General features: G+C 42.3%; 1 protein-coding gene across 6 annotated transcripts in view; it reads right to left on the bottom strand.

The window, feature by feature from the left end:
* Window positions 1-14,729, bottom strand: part of Adamtsl1 (ADAMTS like 1) — a 904,412-nt gene that overhangs the window by 37,561 nt on the left and 852,122 nt on the right. For all 6 annotated transcript variants that reach the window (XM_060365805.1, XM_060365807.1, XM_060365806.1 and 3 more), the window contains 2 exons: window positions 7,777-7,956; window positions 4,903-5,037 (listed from right to left, as the gene is read on the bottom strand). In XM_060365805.1, the coding sequence (XP_060221788.1) occupies window positions 4,903-5,037; window positions 7,777-7,956 (315 nt within the window). The remainder of the gene's footprint in view (window positions 1-4,902; window positions 5,038-7,776; window positions 7,957-14,729) is intronic.

Here is a 14,729-nt window from a genome sequence, read left to right as displayed (position 1 = left end):
CCATTCAAAGACTAATGTACGAGTTTTTATGCCAGCTGTATTTTTAATAACTAGAAGCTGTCCATTCCATTTCTCACTTGGTGAGTGACTAAACAGACTGTAATATATCCATATACAGAGTGCTAAGTAGCAAAAAGGAGACATGCTTTAATGTCAAATGTGGTAGCATAGATGAGGCTAAATAATTATACAATGAAAGAAATCCTAGCTGGGAGAAAGGGAGTGAGCAATGATGGGAGAGGGAGGATAGTGTTTGTGTATGTGTAGCTGTCAAAATAAAAAAGAGTCGTATAAGAAGGCAAGTCCCCAATGGTATCAGGCCCTTTATGTAACACTGAAGACAATGTAATTGCCTACTCTGACAGCTAACACATCAGTGGTTAGCTGAGGCGGGAGGGGTGGGAGAGAGTAAGGTTTCAAGGAATGACTGTGAAGAAGGGGAAGAAAAAGAGATCAAGAAAGGAAAGAACACAACAAACAAACAAAAAAACCGCTTTATGTGGAAATGCTGTATGTTCAGTCTGTTGGCTATAGAAGCAGTTTCTATTTCAGATTATGTGTGATTTGTTTCATGTCAACTACAAAATGGTTAAGCATATATAGATACACATGTCCTACCCATCAATAAAAAGAATAAGTAGCTATCATAAATGGGCAGATGACATGGATGGGCAACTCCTAAGCAAAATCAGGAAACTGACAAATTTACTAAATCACAAAAGGAACAAAAGTAAGAATGTACTTATAAATAATGCTTCTTGTATTTTACATCATTGCACGCTACAATTACAGTGATAAATGTAAAATCTCTTGGTTATAACTCATGTAGATAACACTTCTGAGACAGGGGCCTCTCAGTTCTGGTGAGTATATAAGAGGCATACAATTTTTCTGGGGGGGGGGAGAATTTAATAATACATAGTAAAAATCCAAACACTATGAAGCTTTGATACAATAAATACTGTTAGGAACCAATCCTATGTAAACAGGGGTCACATGAAGATATAGAAGTCACTATATTTATTTTTTAAAATAGTGAAAAGACCAAAAAGAACACAAAATTCATCAAAGAATTGATTTAATAAGACACAGCATATTTTGCCAAGGCAGCCATGAAAAATGAAATTATAAAAAAGTTTTAGAGACATAGAAAGATGTTTGTTGGGTATCACCAACTAATAAAATCCACAAAGCCACTGTGCAAACTATATTTAATTTTAGGCAAAATAAAGGATATACATTGATGTTTAAGACAAAGATATTTGTACTCATTACGTCAAGGTTGAGTTATTAGATATATTTTCTTTTTTTGATTTTATTTTTACTTGTTCTACAATGGAGATATTGCTATGATAATTAAAACTCCAATAAAAGTTATTTCAGAAAAAAAAAATCAAGATTCTAGCCTATAAATGAATACTATTGGACCTGGTGGTCCTTCTAAAAACATTAAAGTTACAAAAGATTTGGATACTTTGGAAGTTTTGCTCTGACAATGGAGACTGTAGGGTACTGCTTTAGGGCTGGACCAAAGGTGGCAGTGCCACAGGACTGGCTCTTCCTTCTGGAGAATCTGGTATACCTTTGAACTCCTTTCAGGAAGGAGAACTATCACCAACTTCCAGAGAAGTAGTGCTTGTGTTGCTCAGGACAATGGCTCAGGTAGCCTGTGTCCTCTCTCTACAGCAGACCCCAGTAGGCATTTCCCACACAGAAACCACACAGGCAAGAGTGAAGAGCAACAAGAGACTCGAGTCCTAAATTTCTACTTTACATTCGTGGGAAGTAAGGCCTAGAGGGCCCACTCAAGTGCCATTCCATCAGCTGCAGCTGTGGCTTGAAGGGAAATCAGAGCCAGTGGGTCATATAACTAAAACGGCCATTTCTGGAAATAGATTCACTCACTTGCTGGAATCTCAACACTCAAGTCTCGATGAAGAAGAGCTAGCTCTGAGACATGGCTTTTAAGACTCTGAATCTCCCTTCTCACCTTCCTCTCGTGAAACAGGAGAACCAAAGCCTAGAAACCACTCTTCCTCTACCAGAGAACCACGTGGTACCACCATACATGATTAGGTTACAGGAGTTATCCCCATACACCAAGAAATACTTGAGCCTAACTCTGCTGGCTACAACAGGGCTGGAAAATGGCTTTTGTGCATGAAATTAAGTGGATCATGCTTGGATATTAATGAGTTTCAAGGTAGTGTCTGTCCTGAGTGACAAAAGGGATCATAATCAGGGATTTTTGGTGTGGGAAGAATGCTAAATAGTACTTTGATAGATGTTTTCATCTTGGTCTAGAATATATTACCCTTAAAATAAGATCAATCGTTCAGAGACTAGATAGATGCACCTTGAATTCTTATTTTTACTACATCATCTTGTAAACAAAAGCTAGGAGCTGGGCAGATGGCTCAGTGGTTAGGCATGCTCATTCCTCTTGCAGAAGATCTGAGATTGATTCTCAGCATCTGTGTCTGGTGAATTAAAACTTCCTATACTTCTAGCTCCAAGAGATCTGACTGCAATCATGTTCATATACACACATGATACAAAAGTTAAAAATCGCTAAGTATTCATTTTCGCATCCTATCATAGTACATCTGCTTTTCTTAAACTCAGAATTCAAGATGCTCTGAATTTGATGCTCCTTATTGTTTTAATTTCTTAGGAATTCAGTGTAAAACTGCCTTCTAGGGCTGTTTCTGGTAACAAGCCCCAGCCAGAGGAGCCAGGGGTAGGAACGTTTCCAACTGGGACAAACGGGTGAACAAATCTGAGTAAGTCAATAGCAGGGGAAGCTCAAGATGGACAGAAGACATTATAATTGTTGAACTCTGACTGAGCCTTGCTTATCTAGAAATTCCAGTCATCAGGCTCAAAGCAAAGTGTTGTACAATTATTTCTAGAAGGATCCCTGATAAATCTTTTGCATATTTCATTTCAGGATTCATAATACCTTTCTTTCTTTTCTTTCTTTCTTTCTTTCTTTCTTTCTTTCTTTCTTTCTTTCTTTCTTTCTTTCCTTTCTTCTTTTTTCTCTTTCTTTGTTTCTTTCTTTCTCTCTTTCTTTATTTTTTTTCTTTCTTCTTTCTTCCCCCTGAATGTTCATTTCTCCTGCATTCTGCTTATTTGAATCTCATTCATTTTTCTCTTAGCACACATTTCTATAGCATCATGGAGGCTGTGGTCTGTGGAAACCCAGTTCTCAGAGTCCTGATATTTGACACAATTTCCCAACCCTAATTTATCTCTACAATTGCACACAGGGCTCCCCTAGGTCTACAGTGCTGGGGCGGCACTGATTTTTGCCTTGGCTGTTACACTCAGGGGCTTTATGAACACTGGCTCACTGTCTCCTTCAAATGGAGCAGTCTGGATGTAGACTGGGATATTTAAGGTGTCTTAGCTGTTAGATTTAAATACCAGTCTAAGGTAACAAAGCATCATAAACCAGCAATGGAATGCAGCAGCAAGCACAATAAATCCTTATTGCCCATGGCTAAAATGAGGCAAAAATATTATTTCAGAATAAGGGAGAAAGAACTTACAGCTATCACAGAAAGGTGTGAGTCCATGAACCTTTCCTGGTACCCGAGTAATCCAAAAGAGTTGTTCAGCTTGAAGATCAGTTACTGCTATGTGCTTTCTTAGCGACTGGGCTCTAACTAACAGGATAATGAGGGGTCTAACCAAAGATGCTTACAATGCACACATTTAATTTGGAGTAAGTTTATCACTGGTAAACCAAAGAACTGAAATGTGAAGCATGTGTAGCTCCTGATCAATAGGATATAAAAAAGCACGATGCCAAGTTTTTCATGTATTGGGAAACATACTATGGCTGCTTATTAAGCGAATCAATGTCCTACCTTTACCAAGACCAGAAATAGTGAAGAAAGACATATTTTCATCTGTTGATAAGGTATAAGGGCTCCTTACTGATTCCAGGTTATAATGGAAATTGAAATTGAAGGAAATCTTTCTCTGCTCTTTAATTCTAAACCCACTGAGGCCCTTGGCCACTCTGATAGATAGTTGCCAGTGTGACTTAGAAACCTTCGGGTGGGAAAACAGAAGAACTTTAAATGTTGGAGTCAAGGGAATAGTTCTAGCTACTGCCATTAACATTTAGGGGCACATAGTATGAAGAATTTCTCCATTTTATGGGGTTAAAAAAGTGGTTGGAACCTTTGGTTTTTCTTCCTAACCAGTGTTAAGTCCTAGTCCACACACAAACAAACAAACAAACAAAAAAGCACACAGACTTCCCATATATTCCCCATTCTTTTATCTGTATAGCCCTGTCTTTCCCATGATTCCAGAGTGAGGAGTCCAGGGCTCAGATGTAAGCAAAAGACTCTGCGACTCTGGACGGTACCACTTATGTAGGCAATAGCTCGACGGCAAGGAGATTTTGCCTTGGGAAATCTGTCTGGGCTGGCTGTAGACACAGCACAGAGAGAGCTGGCCTAGATAGAATTGCTGGCCTCTGGGCTGAAAACACTATAGCTTTACCCTTAAAAACTGAGTCTAGCTGTTTCAGAGTAAGAAGTTAGAGGGTTCATGGTGGGGAGGAGACACAGAAGGGGTTCTTCACAGCTACCCCTTTCTGAGTTCAGTGAATCTCCCTGAAGGAGAGGGTCTGGGCCATGGCATCAGCCCAAGAGGGGCCATATTGGAATCCAGACAAACTAGAGTCCAGACTGAGAGCCGCACTCACCTCGTGTGGAAAGTCAGCCAAGTTTCCACTGGTGAGTCTGGATTCTGTAGGCAATTTAGTGATTTCCTGTTGGCTACCCCCCACCGCTGCCTCCCTCCCACCTGCAGGCAGTCACCCATCCATAAATCCTGTCCAGCCCTGGATTTTTGCCCAATGTTTCAGAGGGTTGGACTCACCAAGGAGAGCGGAATTCCCAGGATCCAGGACCAGCTGTGTTCCCAGAGGAGACATCAGCACTGAAGGAAGGTTCGGTCCAGTGGCTAAGAGCAAGGCCTTGATGTCTTCCAACTGTGTGGGGACTTGAGGGGGATCTGGGAGAAGACAGATGGTGAATCAGAAGGTTGATCATACAGGCTATATTAACCGGGAGAGAGGATAGGCATATCCCCCCTGTGTGTGTATGACAGACATTGCTGCAATTGTCTTGTAACCTCAGTTTTTTTTTTTTTTTTCCTATAGAGAAGGTATACCTATGAAGGTGAGTCTGAATTTCAAACTTAATAGTTGATGCCTGAAATAACAAGGTCTGTAATAAGAACCAGGCCTGTGACTTTCAGGAGTCCTCACTTTATACCCCTTTAAAGCACAGCACCACTGGGTGTTTCTAACAATGTAGATAAATTGAAACATGTTACAGAGATGATATTTTTTTTAAAGGACAATTTTAGCATTTACTATACGCCAAGTTGTGAGATAAGTAGTTTTCAACCAATTTTTTACTTAACTCATAATATCCTTAGGAATGAGGCAATTTGTAACTGTCCTCACAGATAGAATACTATTCAAGAGTTCATTTAGAGGGATTTGTACAAGTGCCTTTTTCAGTGAGAGACAATCTAGTTGTGAGGTTGATTTACTTTATGGCCTAATTCTTATGCCCAAGTAGGACCCAGATAAAACGGTTAGGCAGGGGTCACTGGGGGGTGTCATTTGAAATCTTCCATGGAGTTAGAGCTGCAGTCTTCAGCGGTAGGTTTGGACAGGCCCCTAACCGTGCATTTTGTTAGCACCTGTTAGCTATGTACTTAAACAAGTGTTGGTGGTGTCTACTTCAGAAACAACCTTCTCACCTTCCTGCCTTTGCCGGAGACGCCATAAAAAGAAGACAATGGTGAACGTGAAACTATGTATTACATAAGAAAGGGAGCGCCCTCGACCCTTTTCACAGGAGAAACGTGCTCATATTCAGGAATATGAATATTTGAACTATGTAGTTTGAATTACGGCTGTGCCACTTAGGTGAGTACTTAGTCTACTGGGGCTCAGCTGCCTCGCTAGAAAGATCTCTCTGAGTGAACAGCCACCATCAAAGTGTCTTTACTCATCTCCTCCTCCTCTATTTATTAAGAGCAAAAGGGGAAGGCTAGTCTCATCTGAGAGACAATCTATTCTCCTTGGGTCAAATGTCAGCCCCTGCTTATATTCCTAAAGCTTCTATGGCAATTCTCTGTGTGTGTGTGTGCGCGCGCGCGCCTATTTTATCTTCTCAGGGGAAATGTAAAATCTCCAGGAGCACATACCCACTCCTTTTTTTATCCTAAAACTCTAGCAGTATCCACAAATATCTATCCCCTGACTACATGAATGAAGGAATGAATGCCCACATCATTCCATGTTGAGCTTTTGCACTACATTACATCACAGGACTTGGCATGACATTTCAGTTTGGCATACAAAATTTCCCCCTTTAAAATTAAACCATATTATCACCGATGACAAGAAGAAGTGATATCCCCACGTTGACATTTGCTTTAATGAAATGCCTGTCAGAGCCTCTGAACAGTGACTGTTTCCTTCTGGGATGTTTGATTAAAATGGGAAAGGAGTCATGCTCCTCCACTGTATTCATAGTCATACTCTATTTGGAGTGCAGTAAGAATTGATAAAACACTTCATTGCTGATACCACAGTAGCAATCCTGGGCTTCCATCTCTGTTAGCAGAGACAACAAGGAAGGGTTACTGGGGAGAAAAGTCCCACCAGTGAGTACTATCACTCAGCGTGACCCTAGAATAACAGCTCGGTTGATGAAACCCAGTGGAAAACAAATGACATCCTTCTCGCCTCTGAGCCAACTTTCTGTGGCTTCCTATGAAGTCTGCAGCTTTAGGCAGCCACCAGTGAGATGAAACCGCAGCTGGGCCGTCGAAATCTGGGTGGGCGGGGGTGAGGGTGTATCATCAGCGGTGGCTGGGCAAATCCAAGCCTGAGTCCACAGTGTATGTTCATGTATAGATGTGTGGCACGGAATTATTAGTTCTCACATCTTGCTCCCCCTTCCCCTAGAATGAAAGCCTTCTCTCTGTGAGAGACTCAGGATACAGGCCTTAATTATTGCTCTCTTTTAAAAGGGCACGACCCCACCTAGAAGTGTCCATCTCACCCACCACCCCCAGTGAACAGGAAGCAGAAGTAGGGAAAAGGAGGTGTAGCCTGCGAGACAGCCTACCCCACCCTGGGGAGACATCATGGAGCACCCTTATTTGTAGAGACCTTCTATGTAAATGGTTATTTTACACCAGGACCTGTGACAGGCTTTTTAATAAGGAGTTCTTATGCCTGGGACATGCATGTGAAGATTTTAGGCAGACTAAACACTACCTGGAAATGGATGGAAAATATTTTTTTACACATATAAAATTTTTAATCCATGTTTTTCATATGTTCTTCAAAGAAAGGCCTAACATGGGAATTAAAAATAATTTTCTTCTGCCATCTCCATTTGATGACCCTGATTTCCTCAGCAACGTGGGCAATCCTCAGTTGTCAGGTTTCTTGTAGACAACAGCATCTAAGGTTTAAAAAGGTGAATAACACCCAATGCCACAAAGGTGACATCACAAGAGGTGGAGCCAGGTTTCACATTCAGCTTTGTCTAGTCTGGCCCCACACTTTCTATTTTCTGTTGGAAGGGCTGATTGTGGCAGGAGTGAATGAAGGGACACTGAATTTGTTCTATGTTCTTAAGCAGTAAGGTAAAATAAGAGGCAGAGGGTGGGTTGGTCACCACCCATGGCCCAACTGAGGCCATGGTTTTGAGAAGTTTTTACCTAGAATCAGGAGCTGTGTGTTCTCTGTCAGCTCTCCATGAAGATTGGCTGCCCTGCAGGAATACAGGCCCTGATCAGAGAAGGACACATTTGTGAGCAGCAAGGAGCCCTCGTGCAGATGGTGGGAGGCCCCCAATTTGGTTTTATTTCTGAACCAAGTGACTTCAGCTTCAGGCACACCTAGGAAGACAAAAATATGCTTGTCAGACAAACGTTCAGATGAACTCAGGACATTTAGAGCTTCTGGCCAGCCCACCCCACTCTGCAGGAAGCATCTGCCTGGGCGTCTTCTACCAACCTTCAGCCAAACCAAATACCACCTTGGATTTCTTGCTGTCTCTAGAGCTTTTGCTTTTTAAGACTTCTAGAGATGAGGCAGGAAGGGGGAGGGAGGCCAGTTGAGTGGGGAGGAAACAGTGGCAGCTGGCAAAGGGCACTTGCCAAGTTACAAGAGTATTCAAGTTCTTTGGAGAAAACATAAAATAGAAAAACTAAATGTGTAAACCTCATAAAAATGAAGGTCCTACAACTAAGTGAGGCAAACAGAATGCTCAGTAAGAAAAGCCAGATATAGGAATATATCCTGTCTGATTTCATGTCCATAAGTGATATACAAAAACTGGTAGACTGTGAGGTCTCATCAACATAGCTGTTTAATAAGGCCTGAGGAAGAACCACACCAATAGACATGCCAACATGGAAAGGGGAATTTCATGGGGCCTCAACCTTATACAAAGAACTATAGGTAACTAAGGAATGCTGAGATCAGGAGAAATAGTCCTCCCTAGGGAAGATCACCTAAACTGCTTATCCAATACCAAATGGCCAGCCCAGAAGTCATATACATACAAGCAACATTGCATAGATTGAGAGGAACATAGATAGGGGAAGGTGGGGGAGGCACATGGGAAGGATTGGAGGGAAGATGGGGAAGGAAGAAGTTATGTAATAATATTTTAATAAACAGAAAGACCAGGTAGCATTGATTAATGTTGTTAGTAGGTAGGAGGAGGCATGGTTCTTCTGAGGAGTGGAGTGAATACAGAAGGTTGTGACATGGAGAGGGACCCAGAGTCTGGGTCTTTGGCCATACTAGTTCTTGACCTGGAGATGCTTGGTTGTGTTGTGCTCTCTTGGCACCTTTTGGCTTTTTTCTTTTTGTAGAGACGTTGCATTAAAAATAAAGCCAAGATATGAAACAGCAAAATAGATGTTTGATCCAGACAAATAGAAGCTGCTAGGAAACATACTTTTATTTTTCAGGCTGCCATGGTTTATGTTTTTATGAAAGTTTATATGCATGCGTGTTCATCTGTGTGTAGAGATATGCATGTCAGTGCAGGTGCCTACAGAGGGAGGCCAGAGGCATCAAATCTTCTGGAGCTGGAGTAACAGGTAGTTGTGAGCTCCCTGAAATGGGCGCTAGGAACCTAACACATGTCCTCTGTGAGAGCAGTATACAATCTTAACCACTGAGCCATCTCTCAGGCTTCTGTTATTTGGATTTTGAGTGTCCTCACAAATCCAGTGTTTCCCCAGGCACAGTTTTCTGGTTGGCAGAACTCCTAAGAAGTGGGGCATAGTAGATTGTCTGTTGGGGGAGTACATTTGTGGAGGGATCACGGGACCCCAGGCCCTTCTTTATTCTTTTGCTTCCTGGCCCTGAGGTGTATGGTTTTATTCTTCTACACACCTATGCTGTGATCTATTATGTATCTACAGAATTCAGCCTCAATGTAACAAGCCAGTTGGTAACAGACTGATGCCTCCAAAACTGTGAGTCAACAGAAACTTTCTCTTTAGGAGTTGATATCTTGTGTGTATTGTTTTAATGTCAGAAAGGTGACCACATCAAAGGATATCTTCTCAAATCAAGAGAACATAAAGTGGAGACATCAGTAGCAGGAGAGAAAATGGACCAAAGGACAGGCCCCTGCTTTTTCACAGTCCATTCTGATATTTTGTCTGTGAGCTTCAGGGAGATTGGGTATATTCACGGGATGGGTGCCCTTTCTTGGAAGCCCGATGCTGTACTCTAGGTACAACCTAGACTGCTCAGGAAGTTTCCTTGAGGTGGATATTCAGGTAAGCAGTCCTCAGTTTGTGACAAGAGTTCCTAAGTGGCTTTCTGAAGAGGTTCCACAAGAGGATAGACTCTGACAGCGCTGAGAGACTGAAGGTCTAGGCTGCTGAATGCCAGGCTTCTAGGCAGCAGAAGCTTCATCTCTAATACCAAGCAGCCTGCTGCCCAGCCCTATTTGCTCATAGAACTCTTCAGCAAGCATGCAAGTAATGTTTAGAATGTCAAATACTGGAAAATGGGGTCATTGCCAAGAAAAGCCAAAGACTAAGACTTTTAGTCTAATGAGTTCCCAGAGCCAGGGCTAGACTTTGTCCTCAGGACAAGGCAGCGTTGTCTTGAACAGACAGCTTACAAGGACGGGCTTCTAAGCCCTTCAAGGATTGACCTGTGCACCCACTATTTGCCTTAATTGCCCAGAAAAAGTAGGGTTAATGGGAGGAAGTTCTGTTTTGGCTGCTGAAGCCTTGTCACCCCAGGGAAAGACATACAGCAATTCAGCTCAGTGATATAGGGCCTGAGTCTACAGGAGAGATGCTGAGGGCATCTCTAGACACACCTTGAGAAAAGATACAGGTGAGAGGCAGAAGAGCAGAGTTTCCATTGTAGCACCACTAGGGCGAGCAAGCGCATCACGATGTCTGCCCGTGCCAGCTGGGCCTTTGAACCCGGAGCTCGAAATTTTACATTCAATTTTTTTTTATTGGAAAACCCCTGAAAAGGAGTTGAAGGGGGGAAAAAAAATCCAGTTCTCTCTCAAAAGCATATGAGAAAATTAGGTCTAATAAATTATTTCTATGAGGGTTCACTCTTCCTGCACTGAATTGCTTCCATGTAGCACTTAGTAGTGGCATCTTCCTCGTGGTCCCCAGTGGGAACTAAAGGATGTTTTGGAGAAAGACAAGAGGAGCAAGGGAATCAGATGGCATGAGCCTTTCATCTGATCCAGAGGGAGTGCCACTCAGGAGAACAGAGGAGTGAGCACCCCCATGGCTGCCCTGAGGACCTGGAACTTACGTTTCTAGATGTGTGTCTATAGCTGTTCCTATGGCATGACACCCTTGGCCAAGAGATGCAGAGAGGAGAACAGATACATGACAGAGGAAGGAGAGAGAGGAGGGAAAGGCAAAGAAGCCAGGGATTAGAGGGGTCAGGGAGCTATTTTTTACTTTTCTGGGAACTAACTGAAACTTTCCTGTTCCCTGTATTATTCCTTGCTTGGTGACTCATGAAGTCAGGCTTCTCTATGAGGGCAAGACTGGGCATACCCTGGATGGGATGATTTCTCCAGTAAGATCAGAGGCCTCATGGGGGAAATGGAAGTGTTCAGAATAGGGATGGGCAGGGAAGTCATTTCCGGTCTTTACAATGCACTCCCAAGGAGAAGACGATTTTATGGAAACCTTTCTCTGGTCTGTTTAGTAGCAGACTCTCCTCAGGCTCACTCTTGAAGAGACCTGTATCATGAGCTTGTCAATGGATTCTTGCTGCTGTCACAGTTGAGGGAATTTCTCATCTGGGATGTGAACCTTAGGGCAGAAAAGGACACTATATCTGGAGTGACAACCAGCCCTTCCAGGATTGATTTTGACATTATGAACAAAGAATATGGAAGTAAAACAAGCAGTCACTAGAGAGCCAGTCTCCTTTCCCCATTAAGAGATGGCAACTCTGCTTTGGAGAGTCTCATTAGCCCCTAGGTATGCCAACAAATACTTGGAAGGGTACCAGATACACTAACCTAGTCCTGTTGTCCAGAATGCCTTGACACTTGAAGTGTAATAAGCTGTGAAAAAATAGTCCACTGAAGTCATTAAAAATTATACTAAGCACTCACATTACAGATATGTAAACACTCACTTTCCATAATGATCTCAACAGGGCATTTACTAATCACAACTCCATTATATAATGGAGAAAAGTGGGTCTTGAAGAGAGTAATACTTCTGGGGAGATAGCTCAGTGGTAAAGTGATTGTACAGCTTGAGATCTGGAGCTGGGGTCCCCAGTACCCATGTAAATGGCAGGGTGGGTGTGGCAGCTTGTCTGTAATTCCAGAGTTTGGGAAATGGAGACAGCTGATCTTCAGAGCAAACTGGCCAGCTGGTCTATCAAGTTTTTGGGCTCCAGGCTTAGGGAAAGACCCTACCTCAATATATATGGAAAAGGACCAATTGAGGAATCTACCAACCATCAATTTCTGGCCTCCTAAGATATACCTACACATGAGTACATGCATATACACACATACACATATCACATAAACGTGCCCATAGTCACATTAGTTTGGGTCCTTGAATGATGATCCACGAGTCTCTGGGTTAGTCACTAACCTACCAGTCTCAGGGTGGAGATCTAAATGGAGACACCTTCAATGTGAGGAAGCCCTTTCTCAACAAGTCTACCCCACAGCCTGTTATCATACCAGACTGCTTCTTCAGATGTGCCTTGCTGTGATTTCTAGTTATTGTGTTTTTTATTTTTTATTTTGTTATTGTCTTTTTTAGTTTTTTTTTCCCCCAGAGCTGCAGATCAAACCCAGGACCTTGTATTTGCTAGGCAAGTGCTCTACCACTGAGTCTGCAACCCTTTGTTGTGATTTCTAAACTGTTAGATTTTTATATATGGTTATATCATGTATATATATATGTATATATATGTATGTGTATATATATATATGTATATATATATATATATATTTTTTTTTTGTGGCCACTGCAGTACCAAAACTGGTGTGAGGAGTGGGACTTCTAGAAGCCAGAAGAGCTAAATTAGCTATCTGTTGTTGGAAAGTTCAGTCATGTTTTGGAAACTCTCTCCCATTCATGTTATACCATGCCAGTACAAACTACAGAGAGTTGTCTGAGAAACGGCAGAAAACACTGCCACAGGGTGCAGCCTGGAGCTTTACTTCTGTTGACCAGTCATGTGTCCAGGCTCCACACTGAATTTCTGGCACTTACTTGTGTCTACAAAGGGGACGCAAACCAACCTGTGTCTGCTTTATCCCCCTGTGGCATTTCTTAACAGCAACCCAGTGTTCTCCCTTGGAAGGATCAATAAATGGGTCTAGTCAGAATGGCTGGTAACGGGACCCGATTATAAGGATTAGTGCCTTTAATCTCCACTGAGCTGCCAGGAAGCGTGATGCTATAATATCCCTTTCTTCTTTAATATCCCAGACAGGATATTCTTGCTAACTGGACCATTTGTTATACTTGGAGGGCTGCTTGCACCGTGGCAGCTTGTCAGCACCTTGAGGTGGGGCGTCCAAAGGTGTACTTTTACATGATATGTTCTTGAAGTTTCTGAGGGTGTGTGTGAGGAGTGAGGGGTGGGGGTTGGCTTGGTACAAGGAAAGAGAATGGATACAGTAATTCAAATGTTAGTTTTGGTGACAAGTTTAAGGAACCACACCGGTCTCTGCAAGAGACTTTCAGCTTCCTTTTCATACTCTTCCTCATGAACCATAGCAGACACTGGTAGTCCTTCCCCAAACCTTTTTATTCTTTTTTATGAGTACTCCAGGAGGGTATTTCCCAGTATTTCTCATAATTGTAAATGTCCATAGACTAAGGTAAGTAAAAGTATTAGTGGCTTCCTTCGTTATGGCCCTCAAAAGCTTTCTCGGCTCTATCTTTCACCCTCTTCCCTGGGTCTGGTTCACAGGAGAGAGAGTCCATCCGGGGATACCTTAGACGTTCCACAGAATGAAAGCCTAGCACCCCACAACCCTGAATGATTTAGTGAGGGCACATGCCTTCTAGCCGAACACTGTAAATTCTTCAGAAAGTCCTTCCAATCTAAACTGTATCTGAACCATTAGACACTAGGGAATAGTAGGATTTACTTTACACTACAATCTAACCTACCCCGACTGCTGCACTCATAGCTGGCTCCCGAACCACTCATGTCTACACCTCTAGTTGTATTATATCATCAAAGCCTTCAGAAGCATTTAGGATCAAAAAACCCTTGCTTTTAGGACCCAAACTTGAACTGTAGAATAATCTACGGGCATTTGTAGATCTAGTCTGTGCCGGCTTCTTCCGGCCCAGCCTGACTTCCTTCTCTCTGCCCCTGCCAGCTGTGGTTCTTCTTCAACCAGATCTCACACCCCATCCAGAGTTCACACTGTCAAATGCAACATGCTCTTTCTGCCTCGGGCCATTTGCACACAGTTTCCTCCACTGATCTTCGATCATTTCCTTAGTTTTCTGAAAGAGTGGGTTGGATCACTTTTGGAGGAGGAGGAGAAGGAGAAGAAGCAGCCCCATTACTCACTGCTGATTTTTTTTTTTTTTTAATGCAGAAGGGTTGGGAAGAATGTCTGAGGCTGCATTTTACAAGTTGAGAGCACATGTGGAGAAAAATTCTTTAATGAGAAACTGCTAATGGCTCAAATATGTGAGGATGTTAGGCAGTCTAGGTAAAGCATGATATGTTCTTTAAATAGACTTTTATATATACTTTAAAATTAGGCTCATGACAGACAAATGTTAATTAGGGAGTGGAAAAGAAAGAAGAGGGAATGCAGTGATGAAGGGACCATATTGAAACGTCCATCATGGGGCAGTTTGAGGGGAACTATGAGCACATTCTCTTAGTTTTTCTGTATTTCCTCAATTGTCAAAAACACCCTGCTATTCTTGAATATGGAAATAATGACTCTCCCTATATGGGACTGTTTTGTTATGTGTTTCTTAACCTCTTTTCTCCCCAGATGGCGAGCTTCCTGGTTAATCTTGCCATCTGTGTATCCTTGGATTAGGAGACCTCTGATCTAACCTAGATTAGATACTCAATAAGATACTGTCGATGAGAGTTGCAAACAAACTTGACAGACAGCCTTTCTTCAAGCAGCCTTTATGGA

Source organism: Meriones unguiculatus, chromosome 12 (genome assembly GCF_030254825.1).
Source record: "Meriones unguiculatus strain TT.TT164.6M chromosome 12, Bangor_MerUng_6.1, whole genome shotgun sequence".
Taxonomy (NCBI): domain Eukaryota; kingdom Metazoa; phylum Chordata; class Mammalia; order Rodentia; family Muridae; genus Meriones; species Meriones unguiculatus.
The sequence above is the reverse complement of the archived record's forward strand: the minus strand, read 5'-3'. Positions and strand labels throughout refer to the sequence as shown.